General features: G+C 45.3%; 1 protein-coding gene across 1 annotated transcript; it reads left to right on the top strand.

The window, feature by feature from the left end:
• The first annotated feature begins 240 nt into the window (after nucleotides 1-240).
• On the top strand, nucleotides 241-26490 carry LOC139059084 (F-box only protein 28-like). Its single transcript, XM_070536981.1, has 8 exons — nucleotides 241-396; nucleotides 3797-3940; nucleotides 4941-5189; nucleotides 6963-7158; nucleotides 8367-8517; nucleotides 14416-14747; nucleotides 20580-20809; nucleotides 24125-26490. The coding sequence occupies exons 2-8, from the start codon at nucleotides 3812-3814 to the stop codon at nucleotides 24194-24196; spliced, it is 1359 nt and encodes a 452-aa protein (XP_070393082.1). The 5' UTR covers nucleotides 241-396; nucleotides 3797-3811; the 3' UTR covers nucleotides 24197-26490.
• The last annotated feature ends 761 nt before the right edge of the window (nucleotides 26491-27251 follow it).

The following is a 27251-nucleotide window of genomic DNA, read 5'->3' as shown; positions in this document are numbered from 1 at the left end:
GATTAAAAATTGCGTTGTCCGAATCACGACACGCTGAAGTAACCTCGGTGAGTCACCTCGAAAAAGTAAATAAAAATACTCGTGTAATGATACCGTGACTTCAGAAGAACGTGTAATTGCCAGAGAATATTGATGCAAAACACAAACACGAGAAAAAAAATAGTATTTTTTAAATTTATTTATTCTTTCTCGCTCCCAAGAATTCGATTGGTTCGCAATGTCACATGACATCGAGTACGTCTTCAATGGAATAACGCTGCGCTCGTTTGGTTGGCTGGTGCTCGATGCGTTGAGGAAAGTGGTAGTCGTGGTTGTGGTGCCGAAGCTGTGGAGGTGGCACTGGAGACGGTTTTGGGAAGATGTAAATGGGTGCTTAAAACCTGACGTGCACTACAGGTATTTTCACTGTTTCGTGGTGCATGTGAGACGTAGAACTTTGTACGCAAGCCGCGTTCGGAATACGCTGCGCGATGTCGGACAGGCTCACCGTTCAGAACTGCGATCGACTCTCGTCGTAAGCGAGACGTCGAGGAATCAATAAATTGTGGCTTTAAAAGCTAGCTACCGTGCATGCTTTCTAGAGGATCTTTTGGGATATCAAATTTGAACATTTGCGACTGGAATGAAGTGGTTGATCGTGGTTGTGGTGACTGATGCTCTCTTGACACAATTGGTTTCCCGCTTGCTTTTTGGCCCTTGGAAGTTTCCAACGTACTGACCTTCGAACAAAGGGGCCAAACTTGCCCGTGTCGAGAACAAACAAATAGAAAAATTATGAAAGTAGGAAAGATTTTTCTCGGGGAGTAATTTCCAGAAGCATTGTGCGGCTTAAGCTTGCCAGACGAACAAAGGGAGCCGATTTTGTGGGGGGTCGTCCATCTCATCAGGCTGGTGTCTTTATTAGCAAAATGAAGACGATTGCAGCTGATGTCAATCGCTTTCAGTTTCCTTCAAAATAAATTTTCTCACTCGTACGCAGTATGTTTGCATAACGCGAGTCGGGACTTTTGCGTGGCCCCGTTTTTTCGTTTCAGATTGTCAGCTAGCCCGCGATAAAATTAGAACAGTAATAGCTTCCTTCTATAATAATACAGTACCCTTCCTGGCCTCTATATATACATGAAACTTGTTAACGTGCCTTGCCATATCTTACGTTCTTAGCTGTATTGAACTATAGAGAAAAAAAAATGAAGCGATCGCTTCAAAGCTAGCACCGGAGCCGTGGTCCGAAGGTAGATTATCGATCAGCTACCTCCGCTATTCAGATACAAGCGTTTATTATGCGTGTGATGTAAACATTCATTCGCACTTGAAATTTTTTTGCTGTCTTATTAATCGCGTCCTAAATTACAAAACCGCAATACTGCGCTATCGTCAGCATCGAAGCAGGGCTACCACCGTATCACGCAATTGTGGCGACGTAACGCAACTCTTTGTTCCGCATCTTACTAGAGCGTCTCGATCATTTGGGTAATATTTTTGTGCTTAATTGTTGGATAAATTCATGACGTAGCCTTCTTTGTCATGTAGTACATCAGAACTAATGTAGAAAAAAAAAAGATAAGATACACTATGTTGCATCGGAAATACGATGCAGGCATTGCGATCGAGCTGGAACGGGATTGAATTTCTCGATCGGGATCGACTCCCCTCCGCAGATTACTCAATGTAGCCACTGGAGATCGAGAAATTTGATCATGATCGAAAGCGCCATAACTATAACAAGCCAGATACAGAACCCATGTTTCAGAATGCGTGATGACCCCTTTCTCTTCGCGAGTTATTCCCATTTGCACTACGTAGATTTTAGCATTGGCCCATAGATTCGTACAATGTTGCAGTGATAATTTTGAATCTACATGGACAGCTTACTTGGAGATGCACTTTGATAATCCATTGCATCTGCCATTACGTTCTTCAAAGCATATAGCTGGACTTGAACTTCTGTGAGTGAAAGCTGTGCCAGATTAAACAGCATTAAAAGGCAGGTAGTGCTGTGAATAGAATTGTGTTATGGAATATTCTTTCCAGACACAAGACGATAGAAGAAAGATAGCTATCTGTGCCAGTGTTGCATGTAGCAATCGGTCGTCATGACAGGACCAGGATGAGTTAAGCTGCTACGAACTTGTTTACCAGACATACTCTAAATATCTCAATAAACCTGCATTGTGCGAAAAATGCTTGATTGTCAAATGAAATATTCCTCTCAGCGGATGTCTGCTTGATCATCAGCCTGAGCTTTAAAAGCATTCAATATTGAAAGAATTTGTCACAGGAAGCCTTTGGTCTGCATTTCAGCCTTCTGAAATCGTGTTGGCTGCAACGAAGAAATCCTGTAAATGTGCATCTTTTAAAAAAGCACATGAAAGGAAGCAAAAAAAAAACAAAAAACATGCAGCTGAATTAATATGCTTGGCGTGTGCAAAGAGCAACATGTTGGTGAGTGTGAGATTGTAATTGCGTGCTAGGATTTACTGGTCTAAATGGGATCTAGTTGATGGCTTGGCGGTGGATGTCAAGAAGCTGGAGCAAAAATGATCCGTGAACATCAGCTCATCAAACGGCCTTGTTAAGTCCTGGGGACATAGGTCACCACACCCACTCATGAATAGAGACTTATAGTCACTCCCCACTCACTTCACAGATGTGGCATAGAGCGTTAGTGAGTGACTAAGGGTGTAAGCAAGCATGTATGAGTGCCAATAAGATTGAGTAGACAAGGGTATGAACAGGAGTGAGTGCCAGTTAATGTGAACATTAATAAGTCAATGGTGGTGGATGAATGTGGATACAAACATGAGTGACCATTGGCAAGTGTGAGTATTTATGTTTGTAAGTAGGTGGAATTGGGCATGAGTGGTTTCCAATAAGTGTGAATGGAAGTGAGTGTGCACACGATTGAGTGTTGGTGAGTATGAGTGGCCATGAGTGAGAATGTGAGTGAGTACATGGATCAATAAAATAATGGTGATTGAACGTCACTGTGTATCCACATATTCTGCTCACCTACCCCTGGGTATCCAGTTGAAGTTGCAGTAACATTTAAATTTGCAAGAAGAATGAAAGAAGCTGAGGAGTTCTGTGTTTGGTCAAGTAGCCACAATGTAAAGCACTGATGCCAATAAAAACAAAGGGAAATGAAATCTTGTTGAAATAAAGTGGAGTGATTGTATGGGTGCCAGCACTGCTTGTTGCCATAGCAGCATGTGTAACTGAGTGGCAATCTCAAGGCTAAACGAGAAGAATGGGGGTTAACCGAGGGGAATGATTTTTATTAGTCATATCATAAGAAGCCAACAAGCACTGACACTGAGTACAACATAGGAGAAATTACTTGTGCTTAATAAATGAAATAAACAATAAATTAATGGAAATGAAAGTGGGTGAAGAAACAACTTGCCGCAGGTGGGGAGCGATCCCACAACATTCGCATTTCGCTCACAACCTTCGCAATGCTCTCACCTTTGGCACAACAGATGTAGTTACTTGGTATTCATTATTCCATTTGATTGTGAAGATGTTTGTTACTTTCGTTCTGTGCTACTCAAGGTCATTGCACTCTCTGTGGTCATAGAGAACCAAATTGTGCAGTTTGTAAAATGACAAAGAACAGTGCAAAGCTACAAGGCACTTAACACAAACTGACAGGACCTTTGCCTTCCAATGATCATTATGAACAACCATTCAACCGGCTCAAACTATGATCCTGCCTGACTCGGCAGTTGCACAGTGCTGACGAGAAGAGTTTTCATGGTATAGTAAGCTTTGCATGATTACTTTGTTTGTTTGACAGTGCTCAGCTAAAAATATGGAGAACCGTGGCATGGACGCACTGGACAATGAACACGGGGGCATTAACCTGCTTGACCTGCCCTCCGAGATCATCGAGAAGATTTTGCGGCATACAAACTTTGCGACCATTAGCAATGCCCGCATGGTAAGAAACTATGGAACCTTAGCTAACCTAGTAAACATTAGCCATCTCATTCTCTAGATATTTTAATCAACGTTAAACTATGAAGCCCTCTTTGCGAATGTGTGCAATGTGCTTATGCTGTTTCGGCTTTCTTGCCACTGTGCTGTTTTTAAAGTTCTCTTGGTAAGTTCACGTTCTGCAAGTGAGATTTAATTTGGATGTGCTTGTCATACATTGCATGTGAGTGAAAAGGCCACCTGCATTGGGTATCACTGACAATAAGGCTTTTGTTGCACTAAAATAGCGTAAAGTTGAAAATAAATTTTCATTTTTCTTTAATAAGCAGTTTGAGGGAAGGGAGGATTAGTTGTCAGGATCATGCACAAGCCTGACACAAGTCTTTCAAGGGCCACACGTGGTGCTCATTATGCTTGTTTGAGACCCTTGAAATCTCTATACTGAAAAAAAGAAAGTGCAATCGGAGCTCCCTCTCTCAGATAAATTGAAAAGGGAGCGTTTCATATTTTGAGTGCCTGTGAAATATTTTTTTAACTTAAAACTGCTCCACTTAAGACACCACTGTCTCGAGTAGGCTGAATTTAGAAGTTGTGGTGTACTTTCATGTCACAAATGAAAATGAACTTGTTCGGAATGAAGGTCATGTTGCAAGTATCGCTGTCGAAACTGTCAGCACTTCACCATTTTTCTAAAGACAACTATATTGATGAATGTGGCATCAATCTGCAACACTTTCATTAACAACAGATCAGTTAAACAAATAAAGTATTTCAGGAGTGCTTTTTTTTTCCTTGTGTTTGTTTCTTCCCACGTTTTTTCTGTGGAAAGGAATAGGGGTGCCTTTGCAGGCATCTTTTTTCTAAGATCCCTGGAGGGGATAGCACAAATCCATCGTTAACGAAATTGAACTTCAACACGGCAAAGCTCTCTCCTTTTTTTGTCCATCCACCATTCTAGAGGAGTGTCCAGAAACCAGCTGACAATCGAAAACTGTTCATTGCAGGTCTGCCACCACCTAAACGATGCAGCGTCTGGACTGCTCAACTCCGAGTTCGTGCGGCTGCGGTTGGCCATGCAGCAGCGCTTCCAGGGCATCAAGGCGCAGATGCCGCGACGGGAGTCTGCGCGCCGCAAGCACCCACTGTCGCGCGAGTGTGACATCATCGAGACGGTGCACATGCGCCTGACCCTGCTGCAAATGACTTTTGGAAAGCACATTGAACGCAAGCACTGCTGCTTCTTCCCAGGGGAGGTACGCTGTGTGGGCTGGTCTTGGCCATGTAACATACTACACCATTCTGTTCTGGTAGATGTTCTGCTGCAGTAGCTGTTGCGCAACCTGTCTTTCAGATTGCACTACAAGATTTGTTACCTTGCACAACCTCTGCAGCTGTGTGAACTATGTAAATGTGGTCTAAAATGTTTGTACAGCACTCGTAAAAAGCATTCACAGCAGTGAGAAAGAATTCTATTGTTGAAGGGACACTAAAGAAAAATATATGTTAAGCTGCATTAGTAAACTGTGCTTCTACAATAACAAGAAAGCCCCTCCTAGCAAGAGAGAAGGCTTGGTAAGCCAAAAACGACAGAAACGAAAAACGGGTGCTAACACCACCTTAGAGGTTTCTGCACAAGTGGCATCGTAGATTTTATGCCAACTGCTTAGGCTTCGTTGATTGTGTTGTATATTGGTAAAGATGGGTACGTTGTACTAGACTAGACTTGACAAGTTTCGTGAACTCTTGACGCACCACAATGGCCCAAATACGAGAAAGTACTCGGAAATCTATGATGTCACATGAAGTAATAGAGAAGTGAAGTTAGGCCTTCTTTTTCTCTCCCGGAAGCAACCTTTTCCCACAAAATTAATGGAACAATTTTGAAAGAATGCTTTGTCAATCTAAACCGGTTTAGCTTTTCTCTTTAGCGTCCCTTCAACTACATTTTTCTGTGTTCTGAGTTGGGTTGTGTGTCCAGTATAGTACCCTGAAATCGGGCCATCCTAAAATGCAGCTTTTTTAGGTAGGTCTTCCAATTAGCTGACAGGAAATCGTGGAGGCATGCAGAATTGGGAACATGAAAGATGCATGTGTAAGGCCTAGGTTCCATGATCTAAGCAAAAAAAGAAAGAGATGGGCCTTTTTTTTATGTATCAGGTTATCATGATAAGCATAGTCGTAATTAGATGGTGGAGATAAGTATGGGGTTAAAGAAAATTAGTTTCTGTTTGCAAATACTGTCTACTTTTTTCTTTTGTTTGTTGGTGTGTACAAATCGCTGTACTTCTGCATATGAAAATAGACAGTTTTAGTTTAGCGTACGCTATAATATAGCGTACGCCAACCAGCGCACGTTTTCTACAATTTTAGTTATCCGATGATATCTTCGGATCTCTGAGGCCATATGCCGTCGTTGCGGCTATTTCGTGCCTGTAGCGATAGGTGGCGCCGACATCTCGAACGTTTCTTTCGTTAGGCTTCGACTCATACAAAACAAGAAGCGATCTCCAAAACACCACAAAGTTATCCATAATACTCTGTCGTCGAAGCGGCCTGAGACTAAGCAAAAGCCGTTTACACAGTCATTTGCTATGAACGAAGCGCATTTTACAAAAGCAACGCCAAATTCAATTCGAAGTGGGCAGCCGGGACCGCCGCCATGTTTCCCGCAAACTCCGCAAAAACGCTAACACTAACTCGTTTGCGTTGCGTACGCCCGCTATACCCGCTATTTCGTTTAGCGTTCAGCGCATGTGCAGTGACAACCCGCTATTTTTTAGCGTACGCAATGGAATAGCGTACGCTATACTAAAGCTGTCTAATCATTTAAAGCTGGGGTTTGTGTTTGTGTGCATTTTTGTTTATTTATTTATTTATCCGTTGTTGTGCATTCCACGAGTTGAGCAGACGATATAATGCTTGGGAAAGGTAGTCTGGCTAATGGAGTAGGCGCTGCTGTTTGTGCCTCCAGGCTGGCATTTGTGGTTTTGGCACTGACAGTCCGGGCTCTGCATGTGTTGCTCCAGATCTTGGACGAAGTGCACCGCATCCTGAGGTACGTGGAGGTGACGCCCACACTGAGCCGTGCCTACAAGGTGACGGATGAGCTCTTTGACCTGACCACCATGGCCATGGAGTATTTCAAGGAGCACATTGAGCCCACGCTGCCCGAGATCAGCTACTTCGCAGCTGACTTCCTCGACTACCCTTCTTCCTACTCTTGTGAGCACCCGCTACATGCGCGCACTTCTTTTCTTGCTCACTATTTTTGTCCCCGGCTATTGCAGGCAATACCTACCAGCAATGCCAGTTCTGTACCGTCTTTAGTCGGGAGAATTCCTGTAAATGGCTGCCATGTTTTTAGCGCCACTTGTAGGATTCAGTTCACACTTTTCTTCCCCTTACTGTTCCTGTCTGTACCCGCCGTGGTTGCTTAGTGGCAATGGTGTTGGGCTGCCAAGCTTGAGGGCGTGGGATCGAATCCCGGCCACAGCGGCCGCATATCGATAGGGGCGAAATGTGAAAACACTTGTGTGCTTAGATTTAAGTGAACGTTAAAGAACCACGGGTGGTCCAAATTTTCGGAGTCCCCCACTATGCTGTGGCTCATAATCAGATCGTGGTTTTGACACATAAAACCCCATAATCTATTTTGTTCCTGTCTGTTCTCTTTTACCCTACCCCAGTGCAGTGCAGCAAACGAGGAGCCTCCTGGCTAATCTCTCTGCTATTTTTCCTCTTACTGTCTTAAAGGGGCCCTGAACCACTTTTTATCGAAGTGGAGAAAGACATTTGAAGTGAAGATAGGCTATTTCAGAACCACTTTGCTGCAAAAAGTACTTCAATGCGTCGAGCAGAAGCGATGTTATCGGCACTCAAACCTGGCCTCAGCTGTGCTCCCCTTCCTGCTCCAATGCCTTGCATGGCGAAGGCTACGGCGGAGATGTCACCGTGGCACGCAGTTCAAATTTCCGATTTGGTGCCATGCCGTGCTAAACGTAAGCCGAACACGGCTGTCCTCAGAGAGCCGCAGTGCGCTTAGCCACTGGACTCGTGGCGGCACCTCGCTGCGGCCGCGGTGTAGCAGAGCGCAGCGACCAATAGCAGCCGCGTATGGGAGTGTGCTTTGTGACGAAATAAAGCACACAGAAAAGAGCGAAGAGCGTGGGGTTTTTAAAATGAGAGCGTTTGAGAAAAAGGTGTCTTCGCGCTCCGCTTGCGAACTCCACGGACCGCGTACAACAGCAGAATTTGGCCGAGATGTTCACAACAGCATATGCTACCCGCGGACTATGTTATTTCACCAAGCCTGAAGGGTGGTTCAGGGCCCCTTTAAGGGCTGCTAGTTTGATTATTTGACCTGTTATTCCCCGGTTGTTATCACAGGCCACAGCATGGTTTAAATCGTTTTGCCTTTCCTTCCTGCGCAGCTTCCTTGAAAAACCAGATTTCGCTGATGGAGACGCCGCCATCTACAAGCACGCAAGGTTCATTGTCCAGTGCACCCCAGTCTCCCCAGCCACCTCCAGTGAATCCAACAGTGAAGAAGCGCTTGCGCAAGCTGAGGGAAAGCATGAAGAAGTGAGCCCAACTTTTTGGTCTTGCAACATAGTTTGCATGCACTTCAGTGTGTAGTGTAATGCTAGCTTACCATCTTAGACATTGCTGGGTAATCAAGAGAAAGTTCTGTCTTGGGCCAGACTCTCTTAATTTCTGTGCCAGTGATACACAGAAATGCTCTTATTAGGTTATCACTTGTGGGGTCTCCAAGCATGCTCTTGGTATAAAGGAAGGACAACACAGTAGTGCAACCAATCAAATGGGCAGTATTGCACCTTTCATACACCAATGCCAGCTAGCCGAATTATTACCAGCAGAAGGTGCCAATGGGCACTCGACAAATCCAGGAAGTGCAACTCACCACGACAGCATATCCAGCGAATATGTTCGCCCCATGCCAGACACAGTTCCAAATCATTCGTGTGTGCAGTCCCGCGAACGGTGGTGCATTCGAACGAATGTGTTCATCCATCCTGGTGCCCCACTCCGAAGCTTCACGAGATGGTCCCGGAGAGCATGCCGACAGGCGCACGACAAGAGTTCGTGCACTCTGTCGACCAGACAAGACGAGGACAAGATTGGATTGGATTGTATAAACTTCCTTTTGCGCCCAAGTAACTCCGCCGTCAGGTGGTGCTAGCAGCGCAACAATTGCGCCATCTCTCGTACTACTTGACAACCACATCGACTGAGCCACATGAATCAGCCTGATTACAGTGGATGCATGAGCCGCCCTGGGAAAACAACATAAAAGGACACAAGAGAGTCAAGCGTCCCCACACGCTAAACCAAATTGAACAGAGTTTAATGGTACATGCGACTAGATCCTACTGCACTCCAACTCTATTTGTAGCCATGAGGAGCCCTTTTTGAGATTGAAGCCAGAGAAAGCCTGCCTGAGCTGAACGTTCAGCCGCTCCTGAACAGCTCAAGGAGCCTACTGACTAGAATTCTGTTGCAGCTCGGCCATGTGCTCCCAGCTTGAAGGTGGAAGCAGCTCCGGGTGCTCCAAGCTTGGGCAATTGTGTTTCGAGCACTCGACTTCAACCAGCCAAATGTTAAGCGCTGTCATAATGCTTGAAAGTAACCAGTCAAGTGTGCTAGAATAGAGGCTCTGAAATTTTTGGCCTCACTAAGCTCTCTGCATGAATTTTGGTAATGCAAGAATGTGGAGATTTAGAATAGGGTTTCACAGTTGCACATTCTGCCTTGCACTTGCTACACTAGTGCCACTAAAGAGCTCACAAGATGGAAGATGAAATAAAATTAATTAATAAAATGTGCTTAGGACTGAAACAAACAGTGCTTAGACAGGATGAAGTGAGGACGATAGATTAGGGTTGAAAATTGCGCTTACAATTTTTCTTAACGATGTTACTTTAAGGTGTATTAAGTATAGTCTATGCTTGCTACAATCGACCGTGATAATCCAGTGAAATAGGTCCATTATCTCCAAAGTCTGTTCTATTCAAAGTGAGGGTCACCATATGTTATGAAATTGGCAAAACTTCACATATACTGCAGTCTAACCCATCAGCGAATGAAGAATTATAAAAATATCATGATTAAAATAAATGGGTTTACATAGTAATTGTACAGCCACTCTGCATGGCATCTTCCTGTCCACCACTTTCTGCACACTAGAGCATATACAGTGGAACCCCGTTCATACGTTTTTCACCGGACCGCGAAAAAAAAACGTAACAGCCGGGAAAACGCAACAGTGAGGAAAGGTCCGAAAATTAATGAAAACAGTGCAACTTTGCCTTGAAACAATTTATTTCGACATCAAGTGAGCTTAGGTCTTAAAAAAATCGAGAATGGTTGATTGCCGTTTTTTCCGCTCGCTGGAAAACACCACGCGTTTCTCGAAGCCTGGAAAGCCGCATTGCTCTCAGCGTCGCTTTGAGGTGCGACGTACCTGCGAAGGAGGTCCAGAGCCGCGACGGCTTCTCCAAAGCTCGGGTCCGCCAACTCCCCAGAATCATGCGGCTCGTGCTCCTCGTCGTCACCACAGTCTGAGGCTTCACTCGCGACCGAGTCTGCAACGATATCGGCGATACTCCGACACTCGGACGTCACGACAGCAGCATCCATGGCGACGTAGTCGTCATACGTGACTCCCGTGGCACCCAGCGCATTCAAAGCTTCACTCAGCTCTTGATCATGAGAGGCTGCTTCCGTCTCTTCAGCTTCCGTGGCAGTTTCCTCTCCGCCGTCCGTGCGAAAGCCACACCGCGCGAAGCAGTGCTGTGCAGTTGACGCGCTCACTGCAGTCCACGCTGAAGCGACGTAGTGCATAGCGTCCAGTATTGAAATGATCGTAGGCTGCTGTCCGCGATCAATACGTGCCAGACAGCGCTTTACGATGGACTTCCTGTATGAGTGCTTTAAGTTCTTTATGACGCCGGCATCCAACGGCTGCAAGTGGCTTGTAGTGTTTGGAGGAAAAAAAACAAGCTTAACGTTCCGAAGAAACGACGGGTCTTTCGGGTGGGCGGCACAATTGTCCAGAAAAAGGACAACACTCCTGCACTGGGAGCCCATCTTATTGTCGAAGTAACGAAGAAATTCTTCGAACGAAGAACCCGTCATCCATGCACGACCGTTGCTTCTATAGTGGCATGGCAGCAGGCGAATGTTCTTTAGGCACCGTGGATTTCGGTATTTTCCGATTACCCATGGCTTCAGCTTGTCCGAGCCATCCATGTTGCAGCAAAGGAGCACCGTCAATCTTTCTTTGCTGCATTTGCCTCCGTGGCATGCTTCGCCCTTCAGGCTTAACGACTTGGATGGCTGCACCCGAAAGAAAAGACCCGTTTCGTCGGCATTGTATATGTCACGGGGCTCGTACCCCTCAATTATGGCAGATAGTGTGGCCTTCCAATCGTCGACTGTTTCCAAGTTTACACTTGCTGCTTCCCCGGATACCGTCTTATACGCGATGCCGTGCCTCTTCCGGAAACGGTCGATCCAGCCATTTGACGCCACAAAGTCACTGATGCCCAGTCGGTCGGCTATTTCCATCGCCTTCTCGCGCAAAATGCTGCCGTCGAAGTTAACACCGGCAGCGCGAGCTTGTTTAAACCAAGTAAGAAGTGACTCGTCGAGGTGTCCATACTTGGCGCCACGAGCCTGCTTAGCTTTCGGGCCGAAGAGCGCGGCATTCCCTTGTATCTCGGCACGCTTCGAAACGATGCTGTTAAGCGTCGAGGGTGGCAGACCAAGATCCTTGGCGATGTCGACTCTTTTCCGCGCTGGCTGCCTATCGACTGCTTTGAGAACATCCAGCTTTTCCTCGAGGGAAAGCGCCTTGCGCTTGCGCGACGCCATCAAAGGACGACAAATCGCTCGCGGTGTTGGCGAGGCCCGACGAGGCGTAGGCAGCGTAGGTGTTGACGGGAGGACACGGACGACTCGGATGGGTTGAATCGCACAAACAAGAAAGATTGGATTAGCGAGGCCTGACGAAGCGTAGGCAGCGTAGCTATTGACGGAAGGAGACGGACGACTCGGATGGGTTGAACCTCATAAACAAGAAAGACTGCATTGCTGCGGGCCCGCGGGTTTTACTCGCTTCGGCTGACGAGGCAGTGGCCATCTAGCGGCAATCTCTCCAACTCGCGTGCGGCTTTTTATGGCCTCTGAGATTACCCACGCGCATGCAAGGGGGTAATCTCAGAGGCTATAGTATTCTAGCCAATTCCGTAGCCAAGCCTGGCCAAGACTCGTCAAAATGGCGGTTGGCGCACGTTGCCCGGCCGGGTTCGGGGTGCCAGGTTGCGACGTAACATGCGGGAACGTTTTCACAGCTACAACGTAACAGCGGGGTACCCAATACATTGGATCCTATGGGAGCTATGCCGGGACCGGACGAAAACGACGTAACAGCCGGGAAAACGCAGCAGCGAGGAACGTAACAGCGGGGTTCTACTGTATACAGTATAACCTCGTTGATACATTCCCGTTACGCACATTTTCCTGGCGCTAGTGTTTGTAATCGAGTAGACGAAACATAACCCAATAGAGTTAAGCTCATTTTTTGCCAGTTCATACGTTCCTGGAAAACATAATTTTTTGGCTCCAACGTTCAGTATGTCACCAAACTGCAATTGTATGATGCATTTTCTGGATGCTAGATCCCACGTAAACAAGAAAATGCGCGAGGTACGCGCAATCAAGAACAATGTATAGCTGCCCGCCGCAGCAGCTTCACCGCTATACTCGCCTGCCCATCTCACATTAAAACGCCGGCGCGCACTCAGTTCCTCACTTCATTACCAGCAACTCTCCGGAGTCCTTGCACATGGCATCCACAGCTATCACCGCCAATCCGATTGCAAAAAGTATCTTCGCCTATCTGTTTCACAGCGCATGGTGCCATCGGAAGCGTAGCGCACGCTTTTAACAGGCGATAACCAAAACGCGCAGCCGTTCCCTGCTGCAGACTGCGATTGTACATGTTTTCCGGCTGCTAGATCCCAGGTGAACAAGGAAAGGCGCGAGGTGTGGCAGTCGAGGACAGTGTATAGCCGCCCGTCTCACGTGAAAACTACGGCGCGCAGTTTCTCATTCCTGTACCAGCAAATCTCCACCCGGGTCATTGCACGCCGCATTCACAGCTATCGCTGCCAAACGTATTGCGATAAGCATCTTTGCCTATCCGTTTTACAGCACGCTTTTAATAGGCGATAATACAAACGTGTCGCTGTTTCCTGCTGCAGGCGGCGTGATGTGGGCATCACATTTCGCTTCGATGGCATCCGGGGTCGCCCAACAACTCGATTTCATTTCGTTTTCCCGTTGCCCTCTTACAACACCACACAATAGGAAAACAACAAAATGCGTCTCAGGTTGCTGGAGCACCACCAGCTCGACGTGCGTCAGTGTCTCTCATGCCACAATGATCCGTGCGACACTTTGCATTACATAGATGTTAACAATAGTTGAGTCTGTCATATTTTTTAGTTACTCAGGATCATACATTTTCCCAGTCAATATGTTTTTCCTTGCGTTTTTTTTTTTCCAAAATGTATGAACCAGGTTCTACTGTACACCCACACAACGGCAAGATTAACGGCCGGCACAACGGCAATGGCCAGTGCTGCTATACCAACCGCCCAGCCCGTGCGCAAAACCGCCCCCAATGACGCAGATGATGACTACAGTTTGTTGTCCACAGTAAACAGTGGCCGGTAGTATAGGCTGATTTCTTAATTTTATATTTTGTCGCAAGCTATGACTGCTCTTAAATTTGCAGTACGAACGAGAGTAGCAAACGGAGCTTGCATCTGGCTACTGCTGCACTGCTTGTAAGATGGCACTGCATCACGCGCCTCACAGTCTTTGCCCCACGAATAGCATCTGTTTCTTTTTGTGTGAATTGATGTGATGAGAAATAAAGCATTCTCAAAATAGTGTGCATTGTAATCGGTGGCGGTTGTTTTTGAAGTGCTGTATGCTATGGCGTCACTTCAAAGCGGATTAGGCCTAACGGCACCCTTGGCGCTTGCGGGGTCGACACAAAACACAGTGGGGAATTGCACAGCACGCCATTGCTGGCCGCTTGCCACTAGTGTATTTTTTCCTTTAGAAAAGGTGCGTTTTCACAAATTCTGCAAGTGCCTGAACATGGTTGCGTGGAGAGCACTGCCGGACCCACACATCATTGCAGCAAAATACATTGTATTTACACCATGTAGACAAAATTTGCCCTAAAATTTGTCTGTTATAGCGGATAGTCCGTTATAGCCGTGTCCGTTAAATATGGAATTCATTACATCAATAATATAGGCAGGCCAAACTAAATAATAAGAATAGTCTGTTGTAATCAAAAATATGCTGTTTGTATGCGGATACAGTGTAACGGGTGTGGACTTTCTGTGAATACTGTTTTGCCTTTTCTGCACCGCTGAACAGAAACAGCGGACAGGTGCTGGCGCTGCGTCGAGAGCTGAAGCTGACACGCCGGCGGGTAACCAGCCAACAGCGGCACATAGTGGAGATGAAGGCGCGCCAGGACGACTACGACCAGAAGTTGCAGACGACGTCGCGCAAGCTGAATGCGGTGCTGCAGGAACTGAACAGGTGCAAGACGGAGCTACAGTACTGGCGCTCCAAGTCGCCTGCTGTGCCGGCGTGTGCCTGCGGCAAGACCACTCCACTTGGTGGGGGGCCTGCCCAGGGCGCCCCCATCGATTTCATGCCCATTGACTTCCAAGAGGCCGCCTCTTCCTCTTTCGGACTGCAGGGTGAGCACATGGTGTTATTGCTTCTTGATTGTGACAGTATGGGAAGTTTGGCTACCGAGAGCCCACTATCCCAAAATCATAGCTAAAGCCACACACATAAAGTTGCAGGTGAAGCATCGATTGTGATAGCTAATTATCAGACAGCTATACGAAGTAAATGTAGTAGAGTTGCCGACTGATAAATCAGACGTCAATAATCCGGACATGCTTGGTAATTCGGACAGTTTTGTAGCACCGCCAATGGGCCCATAGACTTAATTCGTCAAAACGAGCAATGTTTCGGACAGCCGTGAGCTCTACATTGAATTATCGGGACTCTGTCTGTGGCTGTAGCGTACGCCAACTCTGCCGACATTATTTCCTCTGGCAACCTTGATGAGACATCAAGTATAGCCTCAGAGATAGGAGCCACCAAGCATGGCCTCAGAGATTACACACTAGGTGGTAATCCCTGAGGCTTTGCTGTGGTCGCAGCGCTGCGCCTCGGAGATTTAACTGCAAATGCCAGTCTTGGAGGCTTTGTCTGAATTGAGGTCGCATCCATTCCGGTGCACTGGACAGCGTTCCTCCATTCTGTGATTGTTTGTTTGTTTGTTTAGTATGCGTTCCAGACAGCACTCTGCTGGCTCCAAGAAGTCTTTCTCGTGAAGCCATCTGCAGTCCATGTCAAATGGCACCAATGCATGGTGCCCTAGCAGTCCGAATGAGCCTGGCTCCGCAACTGAAGAGCCTGCACTGCCGCCTACCACAACGAGCTCAAATCCGGACATCATAAATGACCTGCTAGGCTGAGGTGTGCAGATTCCTGCTGCTGTTACATTTGAAGATGTTGCAAGCGTTGACAGCACGGTGGCGTCGTGTGCCGAACTGAGTGATGGCGAAACAATTAAACAAGTTCTCCCAACATCAGACTACGACTCTAACTCAGGTGGTGGTGATGATCATGATGATGATGATGTGCAGTGTTCTCCGGAGTATTCACATGCAGATGTGACTCGAGCTTTTGCAGTCCTTGCATCGGTGTGCAAAGACAACACAAAACTGGTAGAAATGGAGGTGGACTTGGTTGCACTTAAGGGGGGACGCGGGTCTTGAAATCGCGAAAAATGGTCAAAAATGGCAATTTTCAAAAATTGCGTTTTTGAAGTCTTTAATGTCCCAACTATGCCTCTACAAAATATTATGGCTCAATTCCTACTCGATGTATAAAAGAAACGGCAATTTAGAAACGTCGGCGAGCCGAAATTGAACGCCAAGCGCGAAGGTTTGCCTCATTTTCAAGCTGCCGTAGCTCCGCGCGACGCGAACCGATCGGCGCCATCTTGGTCTCGTTTGAAAGCTGGTTTCCCGCTCTCCATTCTGGCGCCCCTCGGAAAGCTGTAGACCCTCGTGCAGCGGAGCGATCGGCAACCCAGGCACCCGTTCTCAAGCGCGAAATCGTCGCGAGACAGCCGCTGATTGGGTGAAACGCGCGCCTCCCCGAGGCGCAGCCCTCTGATTGGCCGTGACGCATGCTTCGCCTGCCGCGGCCCCGCGGCCGCCTTGTTCGACTCCTTCACGTCGTCTGCTTTCGCCGGCGCGCACGTCATTTTTCGCATTCCTCTTTGTTTCCTAGTATTTTTCATTCTGCCCTTTTCTTTATCGTTCTTGTAGATATTTTGGCTATTGAGTCGCTTCTTTTAACCACGAATTTCTTGCTTTTGCGTGCCCGGTGTCGTTGTTCTGCGAGTCACGATGGTGCGAGACGCGCGCTTGAAAGCAAGCACGCGAAAAGCAGTCAGCAAAAAGAGGCGCGCATGAAATAAGAGCGCTACATCGTCGAGAACTACAGCTTCGGTGATGCCGCAAGCTGCTGTGCCCTTGGTTGATGCGGCTGGACTGAGCTCGCCAACAACAGCTTCGCCGGTGGACGCGGCTGGACAGTGCCGATCGGTGTCAACTTCGGTGTTACCGCAAGTCTCTGCAGTACCAGCGGATGCGCCTGGACTAAGCCCGTCGAAAATTCTAACTTTTGAGACGCTGCAAGTCGCTTCGGATTCCGTGTCGTCGGAAGCGGCCGAGCCGGCTGACCTAAGCCTAACGTCGACTTCGGCGTTTCCGCACGCCGCTTCGGTGCCGACGGACGCGGCTGAACCGAGCTCGCGTGCTCAACGCTTCGACACGGTGTTTTGCGCCGAGTGCGCGGGGCGTGAAAAGTACGCAGACAACATTAAAACTTCATTGGCGAAGAAGTCCGCGACTTCCCGCAAGTTCGAGCGAATGAACGTCGGCACAGCAAGTGAAGACAACTTTCTGAGTTTTTTTTTTTTTTTGTCAAGTGCCAATGCAATACAGAGGTTTTCACAATCTTTGCATGAACAGATTTCTGTGAGTTTGGTGTTATTGTGTTCAGTAATGACTGGGCTGCATGCTAAAGCATTAAATTTTTCCATATGATAGGTAAACAAAAGTGGCAGAGTAAGCAAAACTTTGAATGCAATTTTCTCAGCTTTGCTTTTTCGATCAAATGCCTTTGCCTTACAGAACTTTTCATAATGTTTGCATCAACTGATTTTATTGAATTAGGTATCATTTTTTTCAGTAAAACCTCAGCTACATCCTAAAGCTTTCCATTTTTCATTAAACCTAATAGACTAGCAATTAGGTCAGATGTAAGCTAATTACTCCCGCATTGTTTTTTTCTTCCTACTTTGTTATTCATTCATGACCTATATGATCACTTTTTAAAAATTTCTTTAGCTTTAGGATGTGCAGTGGGCCCTTGGAAATGACAGCTATTCTTTGAAACTAGTTTTTTTAATTAAGAAATTATCATAATGGCCCGTAAGAAAAGACCTATGTGGGATAAATTATTTTGCAATATCTTCATTTCTAGATGAGATATATAAAATCTGAATATATATTTGGGATCAGCATTCAAAGATATATCTGCATGCCAATTTTCAGGAAGATATGTTAAGAAATAAAAAAAAAGTTTTCAAGACCCTCATCCCCCCTTAATTGGAAGCGTGTGCAGCAATGAATCGACCACTTCTTCCTTGCACAGGAGCCTTAAAATATAAAATAAAATTTTTTGGATCGATTAATTTTTTTTCAGACATCCGATAGTTCAGATTAATTTATATGCCCCGTGGAGTCCGAGTTATCGGTCGCCAACTGTAGTTTTATCGTGCATATAAACTTGTAAACATTCACTTACTAACTAAATTAACAAGCATGGTGTCGTATGTGCAGAGGCAAACATAAACACATCTCACTCGATGATCATGGACACTATCTGTCAAAACGCTGCCGTGAGGAAGAATGGCAGCAGCAGTGAGTACATTGACCTTTGTGCTGCCTCTTGCTTCAGTGCAAACTAAGCGGCGAGAACACAGCACACACAAAGCTATCAGCACTTACGCACCTTGACTCTGTACCCTTCACAATGGAAGTGCACACAATGGAAGTGCCCTGTATTAATGCATAATGTGGCCCATGACAGTGGTGCCCCCTTTTGCTCTTGGTATGCATCACTGCGTAACACCGCTGCATCTTTATTGCGGCGAAGCTGACTTTTGGGGACTGGCATTGTGCAACACTCGACCCTTGTCATACTTTCTGCACTTTGAGGCCATCGGTGAGGATGACAGAGGCAAAGCCGGCGACATTGCTGATATCAGCAAATTCTTTCAATGAAAAACACAGCACCGAACTGCAGGAAGCTTGGCAGCAAACATCGAAGGCAGCTGAGCCTAGCGTTGCTGCGGTGGCGTTGGTAGTGGTGGTAGTGGTGGCTTCGATTAATGCTGTTTCAGACCTGCGGCTATGGCAAAAAGTCCAGCAAATCAGATGGTGCCCGTTTTCGGCGTCCGAAGTTTCAAACGTTTTCATGCATTGGCTTTATGGGGTACGTGGTGGTGCTGCGAAGGCATCTGAATTATTGGGCGTATCTGAGAAACCGGTCGTTGACTGTAACTAGCTTTCGAATTGAATAGAAATATTTGAAATATAATAGTTGATGGTGTTTGATATTTTCGAATATTCGCACAACTCTGCTAATCAGTCACGAGACGGCAGGAATTGCAGCTTCTGGGCTGCTTTGTGCAAAATAGAAGCAGTATTTGCCAATTTATACAGTAAATAAAGGTATGTTGATATAATAAGCATTGTTTATTGTTCTCTTGATAACCTCAATAATTCAACATTCAGTTAATTTGGTGATTTTTTTCAATCCTTTGTTATCCGAATTAATGAGTTGTCGCTGTATCCGAGAATTTTTTGTATCTGTGTTCTTATGTCGAGGTTCGACTGTAATGAGGCCACTGTCCACATGGTGAGGGTTTAAAGTTTGGTTACTATGTAATTCTGAAGTTTGAACTCTTAAATCCCGAGGTGTTGGATTCACGTTCTTTTCGAGGCCTGCTTTATCTGCTGCAATTCCGCAATACAAGATTGTCCAGATTGGATGAGCCAACTTGATTGTGTCAACTTACACATTTGTGCCATGAGAAAAAAAAACTTATGATACGTTATTCACTGCTTATTGGATATAACTATCGAAATTTTGCCTTCTGAACGGCGTTATCCATGCAAAATAATCATGAAATTTGCATTCCTAGGTTCCCGTTAAACGAAATATGCCGAGGTGGGGCAATGCATTTCCCTACACGAGTTCGTATCTGCCGCCATTCGCCGCGCAACGCATCCCACCCGCATGCCAAGTGCAAAAGCCACTGAAAGCATCACTAGTTGGTGCCAGCCGTCTCGCGTCGCCCATGATCGAGATGTGCATAAGGAGAGGGGGAAAAAATGCGAGAAGCGAAGCAGCACCTGTCCTTTCCCCTTCTCTGCGAGCAAGGAAATGTGCCGCGGAAGCAGCAGCGGACAGCCGAATCGATAGAAGATGACGCCGACAAAGTGCAGTGTTGTATCGCTTGAGACAAAGCTGCAAATTTTGCTAGGCTCAAAGAAGTACGAGCTTGCTCATGGGGGGTGCGAACATGAAGGCTGCAACTAGAGGCCATGTCGATCAAAGGAAAAGGCGGGCTTTGTGCATCAGAATGGAACCCCCCATGATATTGAAACCAATAAGGTGGAAGCCGCTGACATCAACAAGCTCTGGGAGCACGTCGCTACTGACGAGGAAGCAGATGGTGCTTTGATGGAGAAGTTTCTGAGCACAGATAGTGCTGCCTCATTATGCAAAGAGATCTCCGACGAGGCGATCGTTGTTGCGACATACGGCGGCATTGTGCGACAGGGGTGACGAGATTGACAATGACCCCGATGCTCACGCGAAGTGCACTGTCGTCGATAGAGTCGCTCATCGATTTCATGCATGCTAAATTATTGCCGCTAGTGTTCGCACAGCAGCTGGACACCACAGTTCTGAACTTGAAGCTCCCGCTAAAGCAACTCTGGATTTCTGACTATTTCAGTGCGCCTAACGCTTCGATACGCTGTTTAGAGGTATAAATAAGCGTTTTATTTTTCACAGTCTACTTTATACATCTATCTTTTAGCTCAAGTGGTCAATTCGTTTTTGGAGCTACAAAGGTATATGCGGCTTTTTTTTTTAATCTTTATTTTCATGGCAGTCCAGACATAGCGGTGATTGGTTAAAACGATAGGATATTTCGTTCTTCTTGATATCATTATAAGTGGATTTCACTGTATATGTGTTCGCTTCATCACCTAAACACTATTTGTAGCATGTATGAATTATCAGGTGTTTTAAATTAACGAAGCTTCACTGCATGTGTGATAAATAGCTGTTAACATTTTAAGGTTCTTTTCTGTAACTTAATGCTGACTTGCAATGTACTTTGCACTCTCCCAATTTTTGCCCAGGTGAGGGACAACTGAAGCTGGTGCCTGCATGCTATGGCACTCCACCAGAGAATATCATGCCGGGCTTGAGTGACTCTGAGTGCGTGGCATTTGAAGAAGTAATCACGGAGGCGTTGCCCGTAAACAAGACGGGGCCTGTTGACAAGTCAGCGCCACCAAGAGCGTGCAAGCGCAAACTGGATCTGGATGGAGGAGCTACCACATCAAGCCTGGTCATCAAAGCACACAAAGTACAAAGGAGTTCATTGCCAAACGTGAATTAGCAACGCCACACCCCACTTATCATCCCCTCGTATTTTTACGTTTTGTAACTTTTGGGGAGGGGGGAGAGCTCGGCTATCTTTTGTTGTGTGTACGTCTCTTGTGTACTTGTGTGGCGTCTACGCTATTGCCTGATTTAGGCAGTCTTATTGCCCGACTTTTTCTTCCTTTTTTCTCTTTTTCTTTCTTTACTTTTCAGCCACTTGGGGGAGGGGGGAGTAACTTTGGACAAAGCTTCTTACAATGTCATATCGCTTGCAGTGACAGAACTTGAGGATTTGTGAGCAGTATTTTTTTGTTGTTGTTGTTATTATTATGGGGCGCTTACTTGGTCGTGCCTATAGCAGCAGTGGCTTGTGGACACACAATCAGTGTGGCTGGCTGAACCAATCATGGGGATGACGTTGGGTTTCTTTTTCATTTTCCCTTGAGGAGCTACACAAGCTTGACAGAAAGCAAAGCCTTGTTGTTGGCATCGCTCTCACTTCTTTTCATTGCCTCTGTTCTTGTCACTACCGACTGGGCACATAACTACGTAAGAGTGGAATGATACTGGTCTTGTGAGGTCACTAGAGCGGTGAAGTGCACGCGAGAGAAATGGGCATCTGTCACATAGGCCTGTTCCGCGAAAGCCTTTGCTGAAAGGTGGCATGTAACTAGGGGGTTTCTTTTACCGGTGAAGGGCTAAAAAGTTATGATTCTGTAGCGCAAGTGCTCTGGTGCTCTTTGTACACAATGCAGCACGATCAACATGCGCAACGTATGTGTTTCATAACTTCACTGCAGCAGTGCTTGAGAACATGTGGCTTGGTCCTACTGCATGCTATTGTTGACATACCGCTGTTAGCCGAACTGTATGCCTCTTGGTTCCCCCCTCCCCCAACATGGTGTTGAGTGATTTTGAGTGTGGCTTGTGGAAACTGAGTTGTTTGAACCAGTATCGTGTCATTCTTTTGTCTTTGCCACACTCGTGAAATATTCTGGATGGAGTTCAATAATCCCACATGCTTTTCTGTGTTTATATGGAAATTGTGTAGAATTTGTACTGAATCTTTATAAATTCTGTAAGAGCTATACAAAAGATACAACTTGTTGGACAGCATACAGATCAATTTCAATATGGCATCTGTTCACAGCAGAAAGAAAGCAGTTCTGCTTCATATATGATGGATGTATGCTCTCAAGTGCAACCTGAATGGCTTTTGACTGTAGTACCTGTGCTGTGTTTATGTAATATTGTTGCAGTCTTTTGATCTGAATGCACCTGGAGACTGGAGGAAAGGCAAGCAAAAAAAGAAAGACTGCCTTTGCTTTGTTTTTTGTGTTTTTGTAACTTGGCACTCTTGTGCATTTACATAACTGCTTGCACAACCTTCCTACCGTAGCTCGAAGGTGCACTATTGCTATATCATGCTTATTTTGATAAAAGCCACTTTGTTTGCATATGGCTGATGACATCTTGCTAGGAATGCCCCAGATTCGTACACAATGAGAGGCACAGGGATCGTCGCATCACACTTTTTCGCAATGACAATCCTTCCCACTTTTTGAAGGATTGTATTCAGTGTAACAGCCATGTTAACAGGCTATAATCGTTATCACTTTTTAATTGGGGGTAGGCAGCATGCGACGCAGCCTTCTAAATGGCCGTCATTGTTCTTGTGCCTGCTGTGTTCAATTTATAAATGGCTATCTTGCAGCAAAGTGTACCATTGTATTCGGTCCCCCAATCAATGTGACGCACAGCATAGGATGTCACTTGATCTTACACTGCAGCCTTTGGTTGCTCACTCAGATATTCCTTTAGAAGATTTTTCTCACAGCTTTATAATTTTGCGACAAAGGAAAGCCTGAAATTCAAGAGCGTGCTAGCTTCTCCTTAGCCGTGCTCCGCTGTGTCTGAAGGCGTGCTGACAAGAGTCAATAAGTAAGCTACTTGTCGCATTAGCGATCAAACCTTTAAAACAGCGACCTGGAATGTGCTTATAAAAAAATTCGGACATTTGTGACCGAGCTTCTTCATCAGTGTCTGAAAACCAGTGGCTGAATGTGATTCACCGATATCACATTTTGACTAGTGTGAAATTGGGCAAATGAAATGCGAAAACTTAAGAAGTAACTAGAATGCATTCTTTCAGTTACGCTTTCGGCATTCTGTGTGTTGGCATAATTTCAGTTTGTGTGGTGCCTACACCATCTTTGCCAATGGGCGCGCTGCGGTGTGAAATCGCACGCAAGTTATCTAGGCACCTTGTTTTATCACCTCACATTTCATTTGTCCATGACCCTACCGACGTGCACGTAACAGCACACTGCAGCATGCTATGTGCACACCTTTTTCTCTCTCTCCTCTGTGTTGTGAAAAGCGCATTCACTTGTCGCTCCCCAAAAATTTGTGGTGCTCACCTCCTTCTGTGCTAGCCTTTTTCTTTCTCATGTGTGAGAATAGAAATTTCCCTTACCAAACTGAATAGCACATAGTTTTTGGATAATGAACAGCCACTTTCACCATTAATCTAAAGCAATCTTCACATGCTAGTATGTTCACAGCAGTCGCAAGTTTCTGTCATTACATCGCACTTTATGAAGCTTTGCTTTAAAAGGACAAATGGAGGATTAGGAGCAAATAACTAATTTGTTGGCATAATCGGGACTCATTGGTATGTGGGAATGATTGTAGTTTATCTGGTAAAGTCTGGCTGCCTGAGCAACATAACATGCTCCGCTAAAGAACATCTCACGTTTTTGTCTAATATGGCCGCCGAGATTAAATTTATCGAATTTTTGCTCCAATCGAATTTTATGCTTGATAACATCCAGTTGGAGAATTGAAATATTAGAAAAGTATTATTTATGAATAGTGACTATTCCATTCGAAGACTGAATGAAATAGGGCATTATTCGCTTTGTTATTCAAAACTTTAAAATATTCGCACAACCCTAGTTCGGTGCTTCGTTGGGGATGGAAGGAAGGACAATCTCTGCCTCTCACACCTGTTTACGTGGTATCCCTACTACTTGTGTCACCTTCATAGCCTCTCTGGAACTGTTTCAGTGGCAACGTAGCACTTGTGTGCATGTTCCCTGCACATTTTGTTGGTGGCAGTGGGGTGATGGGTGTTGCAAATAATACCACATTGTGTGCTGTTCTAACAGATGGGGATTGTCAGCCATCCTTGAAGCATAGCCGTCTTGCACCTAACTTATAGACAGATTACAAAACCAGAGATTGCAAGTAAGCAATCAACATCTTCTGCTGTTGCATGCACTGGTCCGGCACGCAGAACTTTTGTGCACTGAGCATGGGATCGAACTTGGCTACTCCATTACCTCGGCTACTCCACTTCGAGGTATAGCCACTGCACTACACAAGCAACAGAAGCAAGTCAACACTCCCAAGTGTCAGCCTTTTCCCGTCCGTGTGTGTAAGTGCTAGTTAATGCATACAAGTACCAAGTTAGTGCTGTTGTCAGCGTTGAAGGAAGGTTCTCATAGCTAGTAGTAACCACTGCTTCATCCACAGTTAAACCATAATTCATTGTCATCAAAATCCAAAGTTGCATTCACTGTTTGCACAAACATCCCACACTGTTTTGTTCACTTTCTTTCCTTACTTTTTGTTGTGGGGATTTCTTAGCTTTTGGAGAACCAAATAAAAAAAAAAAATCTGTGGGTCTTGCACAAAACCAACAAACAGGACCAAGCAGGGGCACACATTGGGTTTCGTTCATGTTGGCTCTTGTCTTCAAAGCTACACTCGTGTGAGAATTGCACGAGGGTTGTGCAGTTTCAGCACTACGCACAGGCAATAACTAGACATGGTTACGCATTTCACACTGTGGTGTCTACAGTTTGCCCTGGTAGAGATGTTTGCCATCATGTATGCTCGCTTTTCTTTTTTTTTCCCCCCAATTTGTAATGTTGCTTCTTGACGAGAATGATTGTGGCAAGAGCTCTGCGATTTTTGTTTCCAGAGTATAGCTCATATGATTGTCTACATCTTCTACAAGTTGTGCGAGTAAAAATTTTTCTGTTGCGTGTTTAAGGTGTTCTGGCCAAATTGTGTAAGAGTGCAGCTGTAGGGGCTGGCTGGCTCCACACCTCTTGCTCTGAACCCATGTTGTTTGAACATACAAAAAATGATGAGGATGTAAGGAGATGCAGATGTGTACTTAAGACAAGCACTGACTGCATCAGGGGTTAGCACTGTCAAAAAATACGTTTTTGGGTCATCATGTAATGGTGCGTGGGTGGTAGCTCAAAGCGTTGCATCTGGGCTCACCTGTTTCATGCTTGTGTTTTTAGCTTTGTAAAGCTATGAATTTCTGTCATGTCCTCAAGCTATATGCATGTTTTCACAATGTGAGTACAGAGCAATATGTTATGTCAGTAAACTTTGAAGCAAAAGCGAGGATGGCCTGCAATTGAAGGTGTATTGTGCGCAGCCAGCCAATTGCAGTGATTGTCAACATAGTTTAAGAGCTTTACACCGCATATTGCAGTGTCTTTGATTGGCATGAAACTTTTTTTTTTACCTGTGCCTGATTGTATTCAATGCCTAGCAAGCTTTTTAAGCATTGCAATTTGTGTGCAGAGTAACCTTTGCTTCCACCTCTTCCTGCTGTTTGGAAAAAAATGCCTTGTGTGTGTGTGTGTGTGTGTGTGTGTGTGTGTGTGTGTGTGCGTGTGCATGCATGTACTAGCGAGAGTGTGAGCACTTTTTGCTTCGATGAGAGACTCTCACTCTCTTGCTTTATCATGAACTTTTTGCCGAACGTGTATTGCCCAAAAGCACAGTCTTCTGAACGCTTTCTCGTCTTTAATTTTTTCTTGGACACCAACCACAAGTTGTGGAGTAGCGCATGTTTTATGATTTGTGCCAAATTGCCAAGCTTCTTTTTTTAAGTTTAGAACCTTGAACCAGGCATTCCCTGAAGCAAGACGCTTTATACTAACGTTTGCATTGTGAGCTGAATGAAACGAAGGCTAGGGTATTTGGTCATGTGCAATTGTATGTATGTAGTGGTGGCCCCTTTAATGGTGTAAGCATTTCTAGTGGAACAAAAAGGGCGTCCAAATAATGGAACAATCATGCCTCGGCTTGTACAGTTGTTCGAATGAAACGGGAAGGCTCTTCAATTGTGCTGGCTGCATGGACGACGTAACTTTGTGAATTTTTAGTGTCTTGGAGAAATCCGTATGACATTGTGCCACATTTTTAGTAATGACACGTTGATGTGTTACATTGAGTGTGCCTTTGTGCATTTTCTTTTTTTGCTGTTGCACTAGTACTGTAGGATAAAACATATATCAGATTGCTTGCCTGTTTAAAGTGGATGTATGCCGTAGCGTTGTGTCATGTATTGCATGTTTCATTGCCTTATACAAATTTTTCTTTTTAAATTCTCGCTCAACTATGGTTGCATTCTCTACCTCTTGAGGTTGTTGGGCAGTACTAACAAGGGTTTTTTTTTTTTCCTCTTTCCCGTGACCCACAGAAGATCTCAAATCTCCAAATGTCACAATGTAACGACATACACAACAAAGATACCAGTGTGTATTTTGCACAGTTATATTGTGGCTGTAGCTTAATGCTGTAAGCACAAGATGGTTATTTATTGTTTCTTGAAATAAAGCTAACACTTCACAATTGTTTTCACTGTTATCACTTGAATCTGCTAGTGACTATGGGCAGGTGAATGTAAATTTTTTATTCCACGAAACTTGTTCCTTTTCGTGGATTTTTGTACAACTCACTTATTCAAATTGTTCTTCATTACACATCGGGTATTTCATCGTGAGAAATGCCTCAGTTTGGCATTGTGTTTGTCTCTACTCCTTGCTGCTTAGAAAGAGCTGCTTGCGCAAAAAATCTGACTATGCGGAGTCAAGCCCCTGTGGCTCACAGGCACAAATAGCCTAGTCTTGCAGCAGTTCAACATTGTGCAACAGATCCCTATTTGCAAAACATGGAGAAATGTCATGGTTCAATGGTGAGTGTCGGCATGACATGTGCTCTGGTGAATTTTGCCAATACTTATCAATGATGCCAAAATATAGGGACCACTCAACAATGGAATGGAAAATGGTAAGAGGAGAGTGGAAGGCAGCAGCTTCGATTATAGAGCAAACATTGGTGGTGTGTATTCAAGTTGAAAGTAAAGTACTCGCGTTACATTCTCAATGCATTTTTCTGTCACTAAATGTTGGACTGAACACTCTAAAATGTATTCTATAGGAAAATGTTAAGAACATTGCATGACACAAGTTTGTTTCTGCTGAAGAATGAACTAATGTGGTAGATGTGTTTCAACTACACACTTGACGAAAAATTCGGACCGCATAGCACAATCACTGTTGGGCTAAAATGTCTGCTTTTATATCGCAATTTTTTTATTAGCAATGTCTTGC

This window comes from Dermacentor albipictus, chromosome 4, assembly GCF_038994185.2.
Source record: "Dermacentor albipictus isolate Rhodes 1998 colony chromosome 4, USDA_Dalb.pri_finalv2, whole genome shotgun sequence".
NCBI classification, from domain to species: Eukaryota; Metazoa; Arthropoda; class Arachnida; order Ixodida; family Ixodidae; genus Dermacentor; species Dermacentor albipictus.
Note: the sequence above shows the minus strand (reverse complement) of the source record. Positions and strands in the feature narration are given on the sequence as shown.

Bases quoted from the DNA above. Each gene is read 5' to 3' on its own strand.
- LOC139059084 (XM_070536981.1), top strand. From the start codon at position 3,812: ATGGAGAACCGTGGCATGGACGCACTGGACAATGAACACGGGGGCATT. The intron at 3,941-4,940 runs GTAAGAAACTAT...TGTTCATTGCAG, and splicing joins CCATTAGCAATGCCCGCATG to GTCTGCCACCACCTAAACGA. The intron at 14,748-20,579 runs GTGAGCACATGG...ATTTTTGCCCAG, and splicing joins TTCCTCTTTCGGACTGCAGG to GTGAGGGACAACTGAAGCTG.